General features: G+C 39.5%; 2 protein-coding genes across 5 annotated transcripts in view; one reads left to right on the top strand and one right to left on the bottom strand.

The window, feature by feature from the left end:
- The window catches only part of WDR3 (WD repeat domain 3), a 30,837-nt gene extending 11,619 nt beyond the window's left edge, over positions 1 to 19,218 (top strand). Inside the window, exons 10-27 of the mRNA XM_004456604.5 lie at positions 528 to 635; positions 1,713 to 1,943; positions 4,374 to 4,467; positions 6,368 to 6,469; positions 7,712 to 7,797; positions 7,986 to 8,121; positions 8,837 to 8,893; positions 11,201 to 11,301; positions 11,543 to 11,654; positions 11,803 to 11,937; positions 12,223 to 12,273; positions 13,010 to 13,075; positions 13,559 to 13,651; positions 14,067 to 14,114; positions 14,786 to 14,829; positions 16,214 to 16,342; positions 18,103 to 18,196; positions 18,297 to 19,218. Coding sequence (XP_004456661.1) covers positions 528 to 635; positions 1,713 to 1,943; positions 4,374 to 4,467; positions 6,368 to 6,469; positions 7,712 to 7,797; positions 7,986 to 8,121; positions 8,837 to 8,893; positions 11,201 to 11,301; positions 11,543 to 11,654; positions 11,803 to 11,937; positions 12,223 to 12,273; positions 13,010 to 13,075; positions 13,559 to 13,651; positions 14,067 to 14,114; positions 14,786 to 14,829; positions 16,214 to 16,342; positions 18,103 to 18,196; positions 18,297 to 18,452 — 1,843 coding nt within the window. The 3' untranslated portion in view covers positions 18,453 to 19,218. The remainder of the gene's footprint in view (positions 1 to 527; positions 636 to 1,712; positions 1,944 to 4,373; positions 4,468 to 6,367; positions 6,470 to 7,711; positions 7,798 to 7,985; positions 8,122 to 8,836; positions 8,894 to 11,200; positions 11,302 to 11,542; positions 11,655 to 11,802; positions 11,938 to 12,222; positions 12,274 to 13,009; positions 13,076 to 13,558; positions 13,652 to 14,066; positions 14,115 to 14,785; positions 14,830 to 16,213; positions 16,343 to 18,102; positions 18,197 to 18,296) is intronic.
- The window catches only part of SPAG17 (sperm associated antigen 17), a 284,808-nt gene continuing 277,113 nt past the window's right edge, over positions 13,408 to 21,102 (bottom strand). For 2 of the 4 annotated variants that reach the window (XM_058302965.2, XM_058302968.2), the window contains one exon: positions 13,408 to 13,601. The gene's annotated coding sequence lies outside the window, so the exon portion shown is untranslated. Of the gene's footprint in view, positions 13,602 to 16,341; positions 16,522 to 20,948; positions 20,988 to 21,102 lie in introns of those variants that run through there. The other 2 variants (XM_058302966.2, XM_058302967.2) reach the window with 2 other exon arrangements.

Genomic DNA, 21,102 nt, shown 5'->3' with positions numbered 1-21,102 from the left:
GAAGGAATGGATAAGTTATATAACTAGTTTGGGAGCAGTACAGTTTCGAAATACGTCATTATAGCTGTAGGAATCCATTTCTCAATTGTTAGAAGCTTTCATGTTTCAAAGGAATTAAAAGCAATGAGATTTAGTAAATCTTTTAAGACATACTCTGATTTCTTTCACAACTTGGTGACACAGTTTGTTATGTGCAGGTTAATAAATTTTCTCAAAAGTCCTGAAATTAGAAAGTTTGTCAAAAACATAACAGTGAAATTACCAAGACTTGTCCCAAGAAATCCTATTGTCTGTACCCATTATATAGTGTAATACTTTATATCTGTATGATTCTGTAGCTTACAAAGCATTTTCCACATATACTACGTTGTTTAATTCTGGTGGTAATCTTGTGTGGTTAAGTAGCCTTCCCAGGATCACACAGTTTGATGGTCTCAAAGCCAAAACTTGAACTCAGGTAATAGCAAAGCTGTTTATAGAAAACTGATAGCATAATACTCTTTAGTTTTTTTTCCTCCTCTTTCTAGATTAAATACTTGCAAAGAAGAGGAGGAAGACTTTGAAATCAATGTTAAAATGACTCTGCAAGATGAAATCCAACGGATAACTAATATCAAAACTTCTGCCAAAATCAAGTGAGTAAATAAATAGTACTGAGGTTATTATAGAAATGGTGAACCAAGTTTAATTGGCTTTTTCATGATAGTTGTAAGCTGTCCCTCTGAATTACACATTAGGAGACGGGGTAAAGGACACTTCTGTCCCATTCTGTTCCTGCTGCCCTCACCATGGGCCCTTTACTCACCATCTCCTACTTAGATTATTATAATAACCTTTAGCTACTCATTTACTGTTCTTTCTCACTGCTAATTAAAAAATAAAATAAAATCCCATGTTCAGAAGGTATTTATGGTCACATAAAAAGTGCATTCATTAAAACAAGATAAATATCAGGACTGGTGTCTGAACCCACACTTCTTTGACTGAAAAACCTATGCTTGGGGAGCAAATATAACCCAAGTGTTTGAGCCCCTGCTTCCCATGTACAGGGTCCCAAGTTTGATCCCCAGTACCTCCTAAAAACAACCAAACAACAAGCAAAGAAACAACTCTGATTGGGGAGTGGACATAGCTCAAGCAGTGAGCACCTGCTTCCCATGTACAGGGTCCCAGGTTTGATCCCCAGGACCTCCTGAAAACAAGCAAACAACAAACACGCAGACACTGATTGGGGAGTGGACATGGCTCAAGCAGTGAGCACCTGCTTCCCATGTACAGGGTCCCAGGTTTGATCCCCAGGACCTCCTGAAAACAAGCAAACAACAAACACGCAGACACTGATTGGGGAGTGGACATGGCTCAAGCAGTGAGCACCTGCTTCCCATGTACAGGGTCCCAGGTTTGATCCCCAGGACCTCCTGAAAACAACCAAACAACAGGCAAAGAAAACAGCTCTGATTGGGGAGTGGACATGGCTCAAGCAGTTGAGCACCTGCTCACCTTGTATGAGGTCCTGGGTTCAACCCCTGGTACCTCCTTAAAAAAAAAGTCTGTACTTTTGACTACTACCTACTACGTATTATTTGTAAAATTCTTTATACTTGTTCAAAACTTCATATAGATTGAGTACAATGCAAAGCAGTCTTGCCTAGAAAAAGAACCTGTGAGACAAGAGGATGGCTAGAATGTTTGATTAATATTTTCCCATGCAGATCCTTTGACCTGATTCATTCACCTCAAGGAGAGTTAAAAGCTGTCTTCCTCCTGCAAAACAACCTGGTGGAATTGTATTCACTGAATCCGTCCACATCGATGCCTCAGCCTGTCAGAACAAGCAGAATTACCATCGGGGGTCATCGCAGTGATGTCCGGACTTTGTCCTTCAGCTCTGACAACATTGCTGTTCTCTCAGCAGCAGCTGATTCCATTAAGATATGGAACAGGTTTGCGAAACAGTGTTTGGTATAGCTCCATCCAGTAGCATTTCTTCCCTTTGAATTATGTTTTGTGTGCTTGGTGGTTAGTTATTAGTATTTTTAATGCCCTAAATTGAATCCTTCACAACATATCTTCATTGCATTTTGGCCATAGGCCTGCGGAGTTTAGAGTAAGAAAACCTTTTTAAAATTGGTGCAGTAAACATCTTAAAGCTCCCAAGGAGCCTTGCACCTTGGACTTGGCCAAAGGAAAACACACAACCTACTCTTTAAATAAGTTTTTAACACCACCCAGTAATTTTGTAGTATTTCTCATTCATTCTGTTCTTCTTGATGACTATTTTACATTTTCCTCCTCATGCTTCAAAATCCCTCCAGCTCCTTTCAAGTCGATCATCTTACTTCCTAGTTCACTGAAAAAATGGGAGCATTTGGAAGAGAACGTTCATATTTACAAATGTTCTTGTGTCTGCCAGCCTGGCTGCATCTGTACCTACACACCTCGTCTTACCTCCTGTTACAATGTTTTGCTTCTACTCAAGGGTACACACAACTTGTATATAAGGTCTGTTTTCCCCTCCTTGCAATTTTCCTTCTTCTCTTACATCATCAGTTTTCCTTCTCTATTGAATCACTCCCTTACCATGTAGATGTGCTATAGTGTCTCCCATCTTAAAAGAATTAATAGCCCTCTCCACATTCCTCCTCTCCAGTTACTGCTCCATGTCTCACTATCTCTGATTACTTTTCTTTATTCTGTCTTTATCCATCTCCCATCAGGCTTCTGCCCCCACCATTTCTCCAAAACGTCATCTCATCAGTCATCCTCATATTTCTAAATCTAATAGTCTCTCAACTTCATTTGATACTCCTTCTTTGATTTGAAAACTTTCTCCTCTTTGAAACACTATTTCACTTTCATTATTTCCTCCTTTCCTGCTGGCCTTTTCTCCCAGTCTTTGCTGGAGCCTGTCTTTCTGAGCTCTAAATGTTGAGCTCTTCAGGGCTGAGTCCTTGGATTTTTTTCTCTTGTCTGTAATCTGTGTTCTCCTGTCTTGTGGCTTTGAATACCATCTCTATGCTGATTGTGCATCCATTGATGTCCATCCTTAGCCTCACCCTTAAACACCAGAATCATATCCAGTACTTACTCTGTCACCATTTGGATGTCTAGTTAGGCATCTGAGACTTCTTATGTCCCAAGTCAAAATTTTGACCATCATTTCTCCAACACTCTCCCACCTGCTGTTCCTACAGATTTTCCCATCTCAGTAAATAATTATTTCTAATTGCTCGAGTCCAAAGCCTCATAGCCATCCTTGACTTTTGTCGTATGCCATATTCAATCCCTTCAGCTCTAACTTGAGAACTTACCCAGAACCCGTCCACACCTCACCACCTGCACCGCTACCGCCCTGATAAAACCACCGTCGCCCCTCATCGGTGTTGCTGGGGTAGCCTCCAGCTGGTCTCTGCTTCTGGCTTGCCCCTCTTTAGTTTATTCTCAACACAACAGCTAGTCTCATCTTTCTAAATGGAAGGTAGATCGTGTCCAGAAGTCCCATGTCACTCTGACTAAGAACCCATGTTCTTACAAACGTTTTTCTTACGACTCTCCCCTTTGCTCCCCTGGAGCTGCCTGGCCTTTTTCCTGTTCCTTGAACACGAGAGTGCACCTGCCTCACAGCTCTTGTGCTCGCTGTTCTTATTTTTGCCCAGAACAGTCTTTCCCCATCTGTCTACAGGCTTTCTCCCTTATCTGCTCAATCAAATAACAGTCTCACCATTCTCTCCATACCTCTTGCACTCTGCATTCCCTTAACCTAGCATTGTGTTCCTCCGTAGTACTTATTATCATCTGATATACTAGATACATACTTACTTCCTTATTGCTTTTGTCCACCCCCTCCTCCCACCAAAGAATAAAATAAATGAGGTTAGAGACCTCATGTTTTGTTCACTATTCGTTTTCTAGCACCTAGAACAGTATCTGGCAGGAATGGGCATTCAGTAGATGTTTGATGAATGAGTGGGCATTTGATACGTATTTGTTGAATGGACGACTGTTCATGATCCTTTAAAACGAGCTTTGCTGTAAATCTGCTAATTTGACTTGCAATCTCATGGGCTTAGTTGCTTCTTGTAATGGTAGATTGGGCTCTGTTGAACTCAACAGATGCTTTTCTTTGCCCTGCCTATTTATGATATCTGTTCCTTAAGATCAGAAGGTCCCTGCAAAGAAAACAAAGTTAGGTACAGTGTAGTGTTTTCTCTTTTAAAACATTAAAACATTTTGGTTCTTGGTATGAACCAAAAGTTACTGAGACTTCTGTCTTCTCTCATGTTGACCAGTCCATATGATTATGTATCAAAACCTCTATGATGGGAGAGCAGGTTCTCTTAACAAATGAGCTCTTTATTCCTTCTTCCTAACAGGTCTACCCTGCAGTGTATTCGCACGATGACTTGTGAATATGCACTTTGCTCCTTCTTTGTACCTGGTGATAGGCAGGTGGTCTTAGGAACAAAGGTAAAAACCTTTTCTTGGGTTTCTGGGGCCTTTCTACTTAAATTTCTTAAAGTTGTTTAGGAAATCTGGTTCTTTTGTTAGCATATTGGACATGTATTAGGGCTAGGAGATATGGGAGGGCATTAGTTCATTGCCCTTTTTTAAGTTTCCTTTATTTGTTGTTTCTTTATAGGGTATAAAAATCAAACCATAGCTAAAATTAGGAGGAAGAAAGTGAAAATCATGACTCTGAGATAACTACCAGTAACATTTTGGAGCTTGTCCTTTCCTGTATTAAATAATGTTTAACTGTGCTTTGAGTAGATTAGTGATCAAGTATCATACTTTGGCAGATAGAGGTATTCAGTACAGGCAAACTGACCAAGCCTCCCAAGCTGCTAACCAGACTGGGAGCCAGCCATGTGGAAATAGCTTAGAATTTGCAGCAAGAAGATGTGGATTTGGATCCAGATGTTCCCCCTTACGAAAGGGGTAATTTGGAGCAAGTCACATGGCTTCTCTTTCTCTGTTTCCTTATCTGTATAATGGGATGATGACACTTGCTTTCTGTCAGCAGCTTTGGCACCAGACTGGCCTAAGTTTGAACCCTACTTCTGCCACACCAGCTATGTGACCTTTGGGCATTATTTCACTCTATTAGCCTTGGTTTTCTTGTGTAAAGTGATATTAATAATCTATGTCACAGACATGAAGTATGCAGAGTCCTTAGCACAGAGACTGGCCCGTAGCAAATACCCAATAAATAGGAACTGGTGGCAGAGGTAGCAACAGTGGTAGAAGTGAGAATAAGGTCTGTGGAAGGTTTTGAAAAGTGCTTTGCAAGTATTTGTACTTAACTGATAAACCAATGGCATGTGTGTGTTTATTTTATTATAAAACTTATGGATCACAGTGGGTTTTTCTTACATGGCAAAAAGTGTAGAATAGTCTTGAGAGATTGTAGGGTCATTGTGAGGGTAACATTTCAATTAAAAATTCCCTAATTTTTCATTCTTTCAACAAATAGTCATTGAATATTTCTAATTGGGAAAGTATTTTGCTAATAGCTTTGAAGACAACCTGTAAGACTAAAACACAATCCCTAGTCTGCTAGTGTTAGTAAGTTTTAACATACATTGTCTCAATTCTCAAAACAGCTTAGAGAGGTTGATGATATAAGCTCCATTTTATAATGAAAAAGCAACTTCACTGAGATAAGTTCTCCAGTGGTCACAGAGTTGGAAAGATGCAGACCTGAGATTCAAGCCAAGTGTGTGTTCTTCCAGAGCACTGCGGAAGCTCATCATAGATCAGGCTTTGCCCCGTGTTACGTACTGACATTGTTCCACAGCGCTCTAAACAAGAGCTGTGAGATGATTGTTTTCTAGGCTGTTATTTTTTAATTCATTGTCCCCCCTAGCATCGTAGGTACATCTCTATTTCTCACTCTCAGTGCATTGTAGAGGAGGAAACCAAAACTAAATGTGGTAGAGTGGGTTGTGCCAGTAAGTACAGAGGAGCTCACCTAACAATGGATTAAACTTTAAAGGCTTTCTGTTTGCTATTTCCTGTTATTTTTATTTTAATTTGCCAGTGACCATGATGTTTTGCTTTCTAAGTTGGAGAAGTGATGAACATGATCAGAATCCAGTAACACAAGTTGCACTACTAGTGATGCAGTGTGGCAGCCCTGCCAAAGTTAACTCAGCGTATCAGTGAGAGATTTAACGCTATTTCTTGAAATAGAGAATACTGACCAAAGAACTTGTGATCCTTTTTCTTTTAAAGATACATAAATCACACAAAATGTGATCCATTTCTTAAACAACTGACCACGTGATTGCTTGGTTATTAAACCTTTCCTGAATTGTGCAGGCATGAGTCAGGGAATTATAGAAGTTTTCATTTTGTGTCTTGTTAGACTGGGAAGCTGCAGCTATATGATTTGGCCTCAGGAAATCTGCTTGAAACAATAGATGCACATGACGGCGCTTTATGGTCTATGTCTCTCTCTCCAGACCAGGTAAGAAAACCAGATGTTAAATATCTGATCTTTCCTGCTCTGGCTGCATTTCCCAATTCTTATTTCCAGTTTTTACTGCCGCATGAGAAAAAAAATTCTCTGATTCTTCAAAGAAAGATTTGTCTAATCGTCAGACTTCATATATGATGCCATCACACACACTAAAATATGAATAGTCGTTATGAAATTTCTTATTCATGTCTGCTCCTGATGATCAGCTACATGGCATCAGCCTGCTTACCCTTGTGATTTTTGGCCAGTGGTTTGTGATACTTGGGCAGCACCAACCAGAGGGTAGAGTAGACTTTACTGTTCCTTTCTTTGTCCAAATTCTGTGCCTATGTGAGACTAGATTTTTTAGCAAATAGGTCAGCCTTTAAAAAGAAAAAGAAAAAAAAGGAAAAAGTGTACTCCCCTTCAGAGGAGTCACCAGGGGGAACGTTGTACTTCCTCTGTGGTGCTGCTGCTATTGAGAACATTTCTAGAATTTTTTGACAATATCTTAAGAAATCGTGACCCATTTTTTGAATATTCTCAATGGTGTCAAATCTTCCTCCAGTCAAAGTAGATAGTATGTTTGGAAAATAAATCCTGAGTTTAGAGTGGGTAATGCCATCTGGAGATATTGGTAGGGTATATTTTCCAAAGTATTTTCACCTCCATTGTGTCATTTTAATTTTTTTAACAGTTTTGTAAACCAGGTGGTTTTCCTGTCGCTTCCCATGTTTTATATCTGTGGAGTGGTAAAATAGACAAGAAGTCTGGTTTTCAGACTTCATATACTTTCTATTAATACTACAATGCAATAAGGCTAATTTTCTGTTATTGAAAAATAGTTTCAAAAATGTTTTAAGCAAGGACAACATTGTAGGAGTAAATCTCTACTCTTCTGATCAAATACTTTGGACTTATTTATTTAGATTATCCATTCTATATATGTTCGTCAAATTAGCAAACCCCGACTAGGTTCATTAAGTGTCTATTCCAAATGCTGAACAAATACATAAGTAGGACTCCTCACTAGGTTCCTGTTGTCTGTGGTAGTCTATGGTAGGGACTCCCAGATGAGGTCAGTGACAGCAGCCCCAATGGCAAGGAAGGGGGCTAGGAGAAGGCACGTTTTTCTTAACTGTTCTCCCATGCCATTAAGTAAAAACGCTTTTTTAAAGTATTTTGATGTCTTCTTATCAAAGTTTCTTTGCTGCCTAAAAGAGTTTTCAATTTGTGTCACTTGATTTTCAGCATGGCTTTGTGACAGGTAGTGCGGATAAATCTGTCAAGTTCTGGGATTTTGAATTGGTGAAAGATGAAAATAGTAGTCAGAAGAGGTAAGTAGATGTTTTTTATTTGTGTCTATTTTCTGGAGTGAAAATGGGGAGCCTTTCAATGGCTTTTTGACATAAGAATCTCGTGACAAAGCTTCATAACACTGTTGAAATGCCAGAGACTTTTTGGAATTGTGTGCATTTGTGGAGAACTCATTTATTTATTTTTCTTAATGCTTTCTAAATGTTAGACTTTCTGTGAAGCAAACCCGAACCTTGCAACTTGACGAGGATGTTCTCTGTGTCAGTTACTCTCCCAATCACAAGCTGTTGGCTGTGTCTTTGCTGGACTGTACTGTGAAAATTTTCTACGTCGACACTCTGAAGGTATAGTGGTAATTGCTGGGAATATTTTCTTTCTGAATGACTACCTTAAGAATTTAGGTTGAGACTATAAAAAGTGGCCTTGATTGTGTGTCCAGTAGTAGCACATTTCTAAAAATTTGTGTGTGAATGAACCAAACCATTTTTTTTGCACTCAGGAAGCTAGACTTTTAGAAGAATCCTATGGTTCGTGAATTTTTTTTAAGCAAGTTATATTTCACATGTTCAGAAAATCTTGAGCAGCCAGTGGTTTTGCTAGGTATCCTGGGCAATGATTCCACACTTGGCTGTACATCAGGATCATTTGGGTTCCATTTTAAAATATAAATTACTGGGCCCTGTGCCCAGAGAGTCAGGACTGGGCTTGGCCCAGAGACACTTTTGTAATACAAGTACCCCAGAGGCCTCTCAGCTAAGAGATCCAGACATTATCTCTGTGCCACGTCCTCACTGAGGCAGTACTTCCAGGGGCCTCCTTCGCTGCACTGTGTTACAGTGTTCTTGGCAGGGCATAAAGATCTGCCTGGTAGACAGAGGGACTCTTAGCCAGCTGTCTTCTGTGTGTGTCTTCATTTGAAAATATAGGCATAAAACATTCCAGAAAAGTGTTCAGCATTGTATTTTAAAATTACGTTTTAGACCCACATGTAATTATGCCTGTATTTTATACATAGATATGAATGATTTATACTTTTTTTTTTTTTTTTTTACTGTTTAGTTTTTTCTTTCACTGTATGGACACAAACTGCCTGTTTTATGCATGGACATCTCTTACGTAAGTAAAGTTTAGGTGGTGTCTCAGTAATTATAAGTTATCTTTTCTAAAGCAGAATTGTCCCTGTTCTTGGCTTGCTATCTTTCATTTAGAGTATTATTTTTATCGTTTTGTTGTATATCTGACTTTTTCAATAGTCATAAAGTAACAACCAATCATATCCTTAAATGTATTTATAAACTACTTTAATGTTTTCAGAATACTTCTCTTAGGTACTCTCTTAATCTTCATAACTACCTTTTTCAAATAGTACTTTGTTGTCTGAAATACTGTAATTGGTAGAGCCCTCTGAAATATGAAGGACTTTTTAAAAGGCATTTCCTTCTGTTCTGAAGCTGAATATTGGTGAGGAAAATGGAATTTTGCTTTATATTTAAATATTCATGGTGTTTTGCACTATGAATAATTTTAGTCTCTTGATCAGAATCACATTTTTGCAAGTTCTGATTAGAAGTGGCAGTGTGTGTTTAAAAACAATCATTACTCTTCTCTGTATGAAAGTAATTGACCATGTGCTGTAGCTGTCTGTGATCAGTGGCACAGAGTAAGTGGCAGTGTTAAAAATCTTTGCAATTTTCCTGTTATATTGACAACCATTTGAATATGACATTGAAATGGGCCACAATAAAAGAAAGAGTAATAAAGAGTGTATTAATCAGCCAAGAGGTGCTGATGCAAAGTACCAGAACTCTGTTGGCTTTTATAAAGGGGGTTTTTTTTGGGTAGAAGCTTATAGTCACACGGTCCTAAAGAGTCCAACTCAAGGTACCATAAGAGGTACTTTTCACCCAGAGTCTGTTGCCACGTGTTAATGCAAGATGGTGGGTGATGCCTGCAAGGGTTCAACCTTCCTCCTTCCTCTTAAGGCTCCGTGGTCCCCGCTCCTCCTGATCTCAGCTGTAGGCTGGCATATGGCTCATCTCCCTCCCCAGGGCTCATTCTGGGCTCTGCTGCTCTGTGCTCTTCACAAGGTCAGCTGAAACTGTCAAATGCATCTCTCTTCCTGGAGCTGCAGGATCCTCTGTGTATCTTTTCTTTGTGTCTACTTCCATGTGAGAGTCTCTTTTATCAGCCCAAGGGGGCTGGGACTCAACGCTGAGTCACACTGTAATGACATGGTTGAATCAAAGCCCTAATCTTAACATGATTTAATCAGACATCTCAACTGAATCTAGTACAATTAAAGGGTATCACACCCAGAGAAACAGACCTGTATACAAACATAATTAATATTTCCTTTGGAATTCATAAATAATATCAGACTGCCACAGGGAGCATGTGATAAGAGGCTAAGTCATAAATATTATAGAAGATGTTTTATTCTCTCCATCTTCCTCCCCCCAAATCCCAAGCCAAGGACTAGAGATTCTTTTTCCTATCTATTTAACTAAGTAAATAGATTACATCAAGGCACAGTGTTGCCCTCTGGCAATACAAAAATATTTAAGCTGCTGAGTTTTTGCTTTCACTTAAACTTTTAAATAACTTGGAAGGAAAAAGCAAAGAAATTGTTGCTTTTGGAATAGAGATGAAATTAATTTTTTTGGTGTTGGTTTTAATGATTGTATTAGTCAGCCAAAGTGGTACTGATGCAAAATACCAGAAATCTGCGGGCTTTTATAAAGGGTATTTATTTGAGGTAGATACTTACAGTCACAAGGCCCTAAAGAGGCCAACTCAAGGTACCGCAAGAGGTGCTTCCTCACTAAATATCTGTTGCCATGTGTTAAAGCAAGATTGCAGATATCTGCAAGGGTTCGGCCTTCCTCTTCCTCTTAAGGCTCCATGGGCCCAGCTTCTTTCCATCTCAGCTGTAGGCTGGAGAGCTCCGGGCTCAGCTGCTCAGTTTTCTTCACAAGGTCAGCCTTAGAGTATCTGGTGAATGGCTCATCTCTCTTCCCAAGGCTGCAGAATCAAAGTTCATTCCTCTTCCGTGTTTGTGGTGCTCTCTCTGTTCCTCTGTGGGTATCTCATTCTGTCTTCTCCTTGATCGAGCATCTGTTTATATAGCCCACAAAGGGGGCAGGGACTCAAACTGGGTTGCCCAAATGACGTGGTCGAATCAAAGCCCTAATCTTGATTTAATAATGTAAGAACGAAACCTCTAAATTTAATACAATCAAAGAGGTGTCATCCCCAGAGGAACAGACCAGTTTACAAACATAGTCGAATATCTTTTTTGGAGTTCATAAATAATAAATGACTACAATGATTTTTAAAAGAAACAAGTTAAATGTTCTGATGAGTTTTCCTTTAATTTACGGAGTTCAGATGATCAAATGAAGTAATGGTTTACTCTTCTGGTAGGATGGAGCACTGATAGCAACTGGCTCTGCTGACAGGAATGTGAAAATCTGGGGTTTGGACTTTGGTGACTGCCACAAGTCTCTCTTTGCACATGATGACAGGTAGGTGTAGTCTTTTCAAAGAACTCCCTTTAAGTCACCTGTAAGTATCATTTCCCTTGGCCATCTCTGTCTATTATTTAATATTCTCAGACAGTGATAAATTAATAGTACTTAAATGTCAACAGTGAGACACTCCGGAACTACCTAATCAAAAGACATACCTGCAAGCCCTTTTGTTTCTGTAAGACTAGTTTTACTGGCATGTATTTTGATGACAGTGCAAACTTATCTCACTTTCCAGTGTGATGTCCCTACAGTTTGTCCCCAAGTCTCACCTCTTCTTCACTGCTGGGAAAGACCGTAAGATTAAGCAGTGGGATGCGGACAAATTTGAACATATACAAACTCTGGAGGTAATGACTCTTTTGCTTGCTTTGCTTGCCTGGTACTTTAGAACTGCATTTAAGATTAGTGTTGAGCTCCCACCAACAAGAACAGATAGTGGTCTGTAAATGAAGTATTCTTACTCAGGTTTTTTTGTTTTGTGTTTTCTTCCTCTAGGGACACCACCAGGAAATATGGTGCTTGGCTGTTAGCCCCAATGGAGACTATGTTGTGTCCTCTTCCCATGACAAATCTCTCAGACTTTGGGAGAGAACAAGGGAGCCTCTTATTCTTGAGGAAGAAAGAGAGATGGTAAGAACTTTAGGCTTGGTTCTAGGTGTGCTGGTAGGTATTTACAGGCTGCGTCCCACCTGAAGTTTTCTGTCTAGTACAATCCCACCTCGTAGTGCAAGTGCAAGAACCTCCAAGAGATATGTTTCCAAGACTAGCACCTCCCATTTCAGAAGCCAGGCACAGGCCAAGATGTCATTAGTGGGTGATGTTTTGAAAGAAGCAACTTCTCACTGCTTCACCATTTTCACTTCACATAAGAGATCATGTTTATTCTTCATTAACTTAATATCTGTCTCTTGGCAGCAAAGAGAAGCAGAGTATGAGGAGAATGTGGCCAAAGAAGACCAACCAGCAGTAAGTGAATATTGGGCATCCTGAGATTTTACATTATTATCTTATTGAAATTGACTGTAATTTCAAGAATTTCTAATGGAAGTAGAATTATGGCTGGATGCCACAGCTATCACCAGATTGATATGGAAAAGAATCTGTAATCCTTTTTATTCAGCTATATATTCTTATGGTACAAATGATTAACCACATTTAGTATTAGATAATTGTCATTCAGGCCTTTTTTTTTTTTTTACTTTTGAAGGAGATTTCAGGGTAGTTATTTAGTTCGCTGTAGAATAAGAAGTGGAAAGATGTTTGAGAAATTGGACTTTCTCTTTAAATAGTGTGGGAGCAGGAAATTTTTATTATAATGTGTATGAAATGCTTAGCATAGTATCTATGCTATAAGTAGCTTGTAAGAGGAAAGAGCATAGTAAGTACTCAACTAATTAATATGTTATTTTTATTATAAAATAATTCCTGTTCTTTTATGGATGTAAGGTTAATTTCAATGTCTTTTTTTTTTTCTATCTGGTTGCGTCATCATCTTTTTGGTGTCGCTTCGCCACACAGGGGTTTCTACTGCACAGGTCTGCGACACCTTTTCTCTTTTTTTTTACCAGGAGGTCCTGGGGATCGAACCCAAGTCCTCCATATGGTAAACGGGAGCTCAGTTGCTTGAACCACCGCCACTTCCCTACAGCATCTCTATGCTACTGTCAATTATACTGTTCAAAGATCTCTCTGTTTCTGCCAGGTTCCAGGAGAGACTCAAGGCAACAATTACTTTACTGGAAAGAAAACCATTGAGACAGTCAAAGCTGTAAGTTGATAGGGAATGTAGAATCTCATTTTTAAATAGAAACCCAGCGGGATCCCAACTTTTTATTAAAAGTCTTATCCTTTTGTGACAATAAATGGATGGAATTTAAAGATGGAGCTCAAACCTCTATGTCCCTCCCTCTAGCCAAGCACAGGAGTGGTCTGCATCTGTTTGATTAGTGCCTGGTTTCTACGAGGGAGAGGAGGACCATTCGTGTGTTCTTGAGAGCTGCCCTTCTCCGTGTGTCTTGATACAGTTTCACCTAAGTCCATGACACTTAGTTAACTCCCCATAAATTTGGGGTGGAGGAAGGAAAGAAAACCAAAGACGGCTTTCAGTGCTGTTTGGCACTCTGTTTGGCATGTCTTTATTAAACTTATTTGAGCTATTGCATTTAGTGAATTCTAGGCAGGCCTTCCAAATTCGGTGTCCTAGGATGGTGGAGAGTGTTGTACTGATTTCTGTCCTTTGTCATCTTTTCAGGCCGAGAGGATCATGGAGGCTATTGAACTATACCGAGAAGAAACTGCAAAAATGAAAGAACACAAAGCCATTTGTAAAGCTGCAGGGAAAGAGGTAAAGTAGTGCATTTAGTTATGCTTGGAAACGTTTCTAAATAGAGACATTCCTGAGAAGGAAACCACTTTAGGATTTACTAACACAGATCAGGAAAGGAGATAAATGATTCTAGTTCAGATCTCGGAAAGAAAAAATTAAGGGACTGCGGGAGGAAAAGGGGAAGGATAGGAAATTATAGATTGAGGTGGTCCCTGGATCGAGTAGAAACGTGTTCCTTCAGGGGTCGGGCTCAGGAGGCACCACTTGAGATTTCTACATCAGTTGTATTGCCCAAATCCATTCCTGAGTTCTATAAAAACTAAAAGGCCTGAAGATTTTTTACTCTGTTTTCAGGATGTCTCTTTATTCAAAATTGTGAAATGCTATTATTCCACCTGCGATAAGCACTAACAAGTCTCGTGTTTCTTCACAGGTTCCCCTTCCCAGCAACCCCATCCTGCTGGCTTATGGCAATATCTCCGTGAGTAGCCTGTCTTAACAGATTCCCCTTGCCTGTCAGTGGTTATTCTCAGGGAGAAGAGAGGAAGTGGAGGGAGGAGGCGTTGTGGTTTGGGTGGTGACTGCGTTGGGGAATGCTTTGGCGTGAGCGGTGGCATCGTCTAGGGCGTTTTATGTTCCCAGGGGCTTCCAAATCAGCCTTTCCTGTTCGCTTGTCCTGGCATCCTTCTGCTTTCTGACCATGTTGATGCTCAGTAGCAAAGCACTCTGAAGAGTCTAATCTAAATGAACTTGGAAAATGAAGTCTTTGGAGGAAAAATCGACATAAATCAGTCAGATAAATGAGAGAGGCGATAAGTAATGGGAGAATTGATTTTACTCTAGCAGTCTCTAATCGCTTAGTATTTTACTCATACATTTCATTCACCTGTTTTGCTTATACATCTCGTTCACCTTCACAGTAATCATGTTAGTCAATGTATCTTCATTTTATACATAATGAAATTGGACTAGCTATTAAAGTAACATAGCTGGTAAGTACCAGAACAGATTTGTGAGCCCAGATCCTGCTAGCCCGGCGAGCACTGCTGGAGTGATGAGAGAGAGGAGTCCCTGCTCTTAGGGGTGCAGCTCGGAGACCTTCTGTGGAAACCAATCACGAGTATCACTCACGGCGTTTTCCTTCCCTCCTAGCCTTCAGCTTATGTCTTAGAGATTTTTAAAGGAATCAAGTCAAGGTAAGTCTTAATGCAAAATTATTATGATTTGTCAGCTAAGAAGTGCTAGTACTAGGAAGCACCTCCTAAAGTATGAAAGGAGATACTTTTTTTCAAAGAACAAGTGAAGGGTAGTAGTACTTTACATCATAGATAATTAAATAATCTATAAAAGTACCAACTGTTAATATCTTTTGTTATATATTTCCTCTGGCTTATTTTCTGTGAACATACATGTCTGAAAACATACAGTTTTGTATCCTACTCTTTTTCACATAATATTTCCTGAGCATTTACTTGTCAAAATTAATATCCTTCAAAAGCATATCATTGAATTGATTCAAAATATTCCATTGTATGAATAGTTATTACTTTATGGTACATTTGTTTCTCTTTTTTTTTTTGCTATATCAGTAATCCTTCAGTGAATACCGTTAACATAAGTCTTTATCATCACTATTAATTATTTTTCTTAGGAGTCCAAAAACTCATCAACAAGCATGGAACTTTTTAAAGGGTTTATATTGCTGCTTTGCTTTCCAAAGTGTTTGCCTTTTTTTCTGTATTTAGTTAGTATCACCTTTCTCTGTGCTCTTTAGTAATTCTCATCTTGGTTTTAAGAATTCTTTACATCTTTTGCTATCTATTTTTGGAAATACTTTTTGTTTGTGATTTACCTTTTGATTTTATTTATGAGTTTGACTTACTGAAGGTTATTTGTCTTAACAAATTGTAGTATCCCTAATAAGAAATAAGCAGAACCTATTTTAGGAAAATTACAAAACTTTATTAGAGAACTGCAAAAGAAAATTTAGATTTATGGGGATATAATACATTTCCAAGATTTAATTTTTCATAAATTGATTTCTAGATTTGTGATCCCAATTGAAATCCTATTAACAGGAATTGATGAATGATAACTAGAATTAATTCTAGAAAAGTAAAACAAACCAGAACCAAAATAACAAGAGGGGTTATTTTTCTATATAAACAGAAAGTCAGCAGTAATTAAAACAGTGTAGTATTAGTCTCAGAATCAATAGACATATTATCAGCGGGGACTCGAAAGCCTTGAATTGAAGCACAGTGTATTTTATATAAGGATTCAGTAGAAGTCTCCAGAGACAAGATAGAATATTCAACAAAAAACTTTAAAGAAATTGGTTGTTTGAAGGGGAAAAAGCTAGATTCTCCCACCATGCCTTGTACCAAAATGCATTCCTGATGAATAAATTGTGAAAAACAAAGCATTGAAAAGGAAAAAAAATCTAGAATATAGATGAATATCTCTGAATGCATGAGATCATTTCAAGTATAAAAATAGAAAAAAACAGAAGTAAAAGAAAAGTAAAAATTGGCTGAGTTCAGAAACGTGGCGTTTTTGATGTTCGTTTTCCTTCCTCAGTGAGCTGGAAGAATCTCTGCTGGTGCTCCCTTTCTCTTACGTCCCGGACGTTCTCCAGCTCCTCAATGAGTTCATCCAGCTGGGCTCCGATGTGGAGCTTCTGTGTCGGTGCCTCTTCTTCCTCCTCAGGTAACGCCCTTTTCTGAAGCACACCTTGTCTTCTCAGCATAACTGCTCCGTTAGTACCTTAAGTGAAGCTGCCAAAACTTTGGGGTCAAGGAGTCTTCTGCTTCCATGTCAGAGACTCTCACAGAATCTCTGTGCTGCTCGATGTAAGTTATTTCTTATCTGTGGCCATCAGTCTTGCCCTGCAAACAAGGATGGGGTGGCCCACCTCTTTGATAATAGGAAGTAATACGTCGCCAGGGACACTTAGTCAGTCATAGGGCTTTACGCTGCGGCCTGACGTAAGCGCTCTGGTACTCGTCAGTTTGCAGAAAGCCAAGTACCGAATGGCCACTGTGCCTAACTTTCTATTTCTTTTAACTGTTTAAGTTAATTGGTTTTTTGTTTTGTCCTTATAACAACATTATAAAGCATGCCAGTTTATTTCTCCAGGTTTCTACGGGTATAAATGGAAAGGTATGGGCATATGTAGAAGGAAACTCAGAAACATAAAGAATATTTCATAAGATTATATTGTAAAGTATGAAAAGTTCTTGTAATATATAATTGAGAAGAATATATTTACAGAGGCATAAGTTGGTAACTTATATTCTTCTCAACTCCTCTCTGTCCCTCAGTCTCAAGCTGTTGTATCAGGGAACAGGATTAGGGAGAGACAAATTGAATATTCCTTAAAATGCTGTTGTGAAAAAAAATAATTAAAAAAATTTTTTTAATGCTGTAAGGACATATATTTATACATGACATTATTTTCCATAATTTCTTAATGCTCTGGTACAGATACTGTTGAGTAGGGGTCATTGTAGTGTTTAAAATAAGGTACTTCTGGCATATCAGAGGGCTGTAAATGGTTATTACCTGAGTAGATATGGCAGTTCAAAACTGAGGTAAAGGAGTATGAATGCATCAAGTGCATTTTTGTCCTCTAGGTTAGAGTTTGGCTCTGTGATGAATAATTCTATCTCTTTTTACAGTGGCTTCATCAGACATACCAATATATCTTTGCTGAGTTAGTATTTCTGAGAAGGCTCTTTTTTTTTTTTCAGTTTTAAAATACTAATTTCAAAATCTGTGGCCACCTTGTAGATTGCTGGGAAAAGAGTCAGCTTTGCAATTGAGCATGTCATATGGTTTAGGATAGTATTAAAAAATAGGAATCACAGAGAATGAAATAGTAGGAAAAGAGACTTCTCTAGTTTTTTCCCTTGCTAGAACCATTTCTACATACCATGATAGAGTGAAATTTTTTTTTTAATTAATTTATTTCTCTCCCCTTCCCCCCCCCCCCAGTTGTCTGTTCTCTGTGTCTATTTGCTGCGTCGTCTTTGTCCGCTTCTGTTGTTGTCAGCGGCATGGGAATCTGTGTCTCTCTTTGTTGCGTCATCTTGCTGTGTCAGCTCTCTGTGTGTGCAGCCCCATTCCTGGGCAGGCTGCACTTTCTTTCGCGCTGGGCGGCTCTTCTTACGGGGTGCACTCCTTGCGCGTGGGGCTCCCCTACGCTGGGGACACCCCTGCGTGGCAGGGCACTCCTTGCGCGCATCAGCACTACGCATGGGCCAGCTCCACACGGGTCAAGGAGGCCCGGGGTGTCTACCACCTCCCATGTGGTAGACGGATGCCCTAACCACTGGGCCAAGTCCGCCGCCCGATAGAGTGAAATTAATCTTGTTTTGTTTCAATATTGTATCTGATGATACCCTTGCTATTTCTAGAAGGACCTGGACCTCTTTTTGCAAGATAGCTCTTTTTTTTTTTTTCTGTAGGATTCACTTTGGGCAGATCACTAGCAACCAAATGCTTGTGCCAGTGATAGAAAAATTAAAGGAAACAACTATTTCAAAAGTCAGCCAAGTCCGGGTAAGTGTCTTTGTAGAGGTATAGAAATGAGATGAGGGGGGAATACCTAGTGTGTATGTGATGTGTTTGTTTTATTTATTTTATTTGTATTTCTCTCTAGGATGTTATCGGCTTCAATATGGCAGGACTTGATTATCTTAAGAGAGAATGTGAGGCAAAAAGCGAAATTATGTTCTTTGCTGATGCCACCAGTCACTTAGAAGAGAAGAAGAGGAAGAGGAAAAAGAGGGAGAAGCTGATTTTAACATTGACTTAGAACTGAAATGTGGTGTCTTTTTCACTTTTTTCTTAAAAGGACTTCTAAACTGAGCAGCAGGAGAATTGATACCATCTTTAAAATACCAAATAAAAGAAGTTGAGTTGCAGAAGATTGCAGATGAGGTTCTCAGCTTTGCCCGAGGGCATCCCAACAAAGACTATGGCTCCATTTCTTGGGCTCAAGAGCATAATTAACAACCTTTCTGTGGTCTCAAAGGTTAAGCCTGGCAGGAATCGTTCTCTTTATATTTCTAGCAGTGAGCAAAGAATATTTTAAAATATGTGTTTCAATAGAGCTAAAATAAACATTTAAAATTTTTTATTATATTTTTTGGCAGATAATTTGTTGATGCTTTCTTATCTCTTTGTATTGGATTGTACTTCCTATTGAGATAATCAAGTGTATAATTGATTGCCCTCGGCCTGTAAGTGCAGAATCATGAACTTTTAGAGCTAAAAATGGAAAAATTATCTAGAACATCCTCCCTAAACAACCTCTGACAGGTTGCTTTTTATCTGTATATAAATATAAAAAGATACTAAGTGCTAACTGCTTATACTTCTCTGAATGAAATAGTTGTTTTTAATTAAAGAGTGGACGGTCAAGCTGTGATGGCTTGCTTGACTTCTGGGTAATTAGTGTACTGTGTATATATAGATATGGTAGGGATTTGGAGAGGGGGCATGGCCTGGGAAAAGTAAATTGACAGATCTAAACTTCTCTGAATGAAATAGTGGCTTCTAATTAAAGAGTGAACCATCAAGCTGGCATGCTGTGCTTTGCTTCTGCGTAATTATGTTCTTCCCCTCTGTGTGTATGTGAGAGAGAGAGAGAGTGATTTGGAGAGGTGGGACTGGGCTGGGAAAAGAAACTGACAGATACCTCTGGGCCTGGGCTTTCTTTGTGGGAATTTTTAAAATTACTAGTTTAATCTTCTTTCTTGTTACAGAGCTATTTGGTTTTCCTGTCTTCTTGAGTCAGTTTCAGTGGTTTGTATATATGCCTTTGTCCATTCCATCTAAGTTACTGTGCTGTAGTTGCTACCATTTTCTTCCCAGGCTCAGAACTGCAGTTCTTATGCCAGCTATCTGTGTCCCAAACCACAAGTCTTAATGTTCCTAAGAATAACACAGTCACTGAAGTGAGATAAGGAATATAATGGTGCTATTTCTTGGGCAGAAAAAGAGAGTTTTGGCATAGAGTTTGTTAAGGCTTAACTGTGAAGAGGCAAGAGAGTAGATAGTATGATGCATTCTAGGTGCTTTCCAGTCTGCTTTCTGTCACTAGGGAGAAGAATTAGTTAATTCCCCCCAAATTTCTTAATTATTGATGAGAACAGAAGCTGAATCCAGTCCTCTTTGTGCTTCTTAGAGTTGTTCATCAGAACGAAAAAGTGGCAGCATTTCCCATGAACGTTTCTGGTGGTTTCCAGACCAAAGCAAATTCTAGGGTGGTATGCTAAATGTATGTCATCATTAATTGCTCTTAACTCTTAAGAGCACTGGTTTCCAGTAGCTTTGCCACCATTTGAGCCAACAGATTTCTGTCTGACAAGGATTACAATAATTAAAGAGAAGGAACTTAGGACAGGTGAAGTGATGTGTACATTAAGTAACTGAGCTACATCTTTGTTCAGAATACTTAAAACTCCTAATTTCTAAAGGATTGAGGTCAACAGGTGAGGAGAGTATATTTTAAGCTCTAAGTTGGCATTTTATTGGCATAGCCATTGACTATGTACAATCCTTAGTATAGGAACCATTGAATGAATACTTTATCACGTTATCTATAGAAGTCTGTAATCATCAAAGAAAGGCCTCATGAATGTTTTATTAGGAGTATTTAGTAAGCTTATTTAAAAATGTCTACATATCCATTTAAAGAAGATACACTTGACAATTTTGACATTCTCCACCTGGAAGTTAGCTTTGCCGTATTTAGTGTTAAATGATTTCTCAGTGGCAAGTGCCATAAGTCCCATTCATCTCAGAGGAAATCTAGCACATCTGTAGCAGAGAATCGAGAACAGTGGCCAAGAAAGCAGTGGTTTCCATCCCCGGGCACAGGCCTGCATGTTGCTCGTGCGCGTGGCAGCTGGGATGGTGCCTGGCTGGGCCACATCTCACTGGAAGGAGAGGAAGAAGCCACCGGGCTCCCTGGACTGTCGCGTCCATCCGTCCCGCAGTTGACGATCTTGAGCTGCTGTGGTGCCAAGGTTCTTGAGAGGGGCCTTACAGCCCCTGGCTTTCACCCTGCCGGGGTCTTGGCACCCAGGCGGCTCTGAGGTGTTCTCAGGGCTTGGACACAGGCTCACAGTTCCTGGGCCCAGTCTTCACGTAGGACGTAGTGCTAGTTGCCTCGTGTTCCCGCTTCCCCGTGAGCGTGGACTGAACTTAGTGCCTGGCTTCTAATGAAGAGAGTACGGCAAATTGATGGGATGTGACTTCCAAGGTAAGGGTATAAAACATTGGACTTCCGCCTTGCTCACACTCTGGCTCTTACTGTTTGCTTGTGCCGATGAAGTGAGATGTCCTAAAAGGAGACCCATGTAGACAGGGACTGAGGAGTTTTCCATGCAACAGCCAGCGGGGCCCGCAGGCCCTCAGTCTTACCAGTCCGAGGAACTGAATCCTGCCAACGACCCACT

This window comes from Dasypus novemcinctus, chromosome 9, assembly GCF_030445035.2.
Source record: "Dasypus novemcinctus isolate mDasNov1 chromosome 9, mDasNov1.1.hap2, whole genome shotgun sequence".
Classification (NCBI taxonomy): Eukaryota; Metazoa; Chordata; class Mammalia; order Cingulata; family Dasypodidae; genus Dasypus; species Dasypus novemcinctus.
Note: the sequence above shows the minus strand (reverse complement) of the source record. Positions and strands in the feature narration are given on the sequence as shown.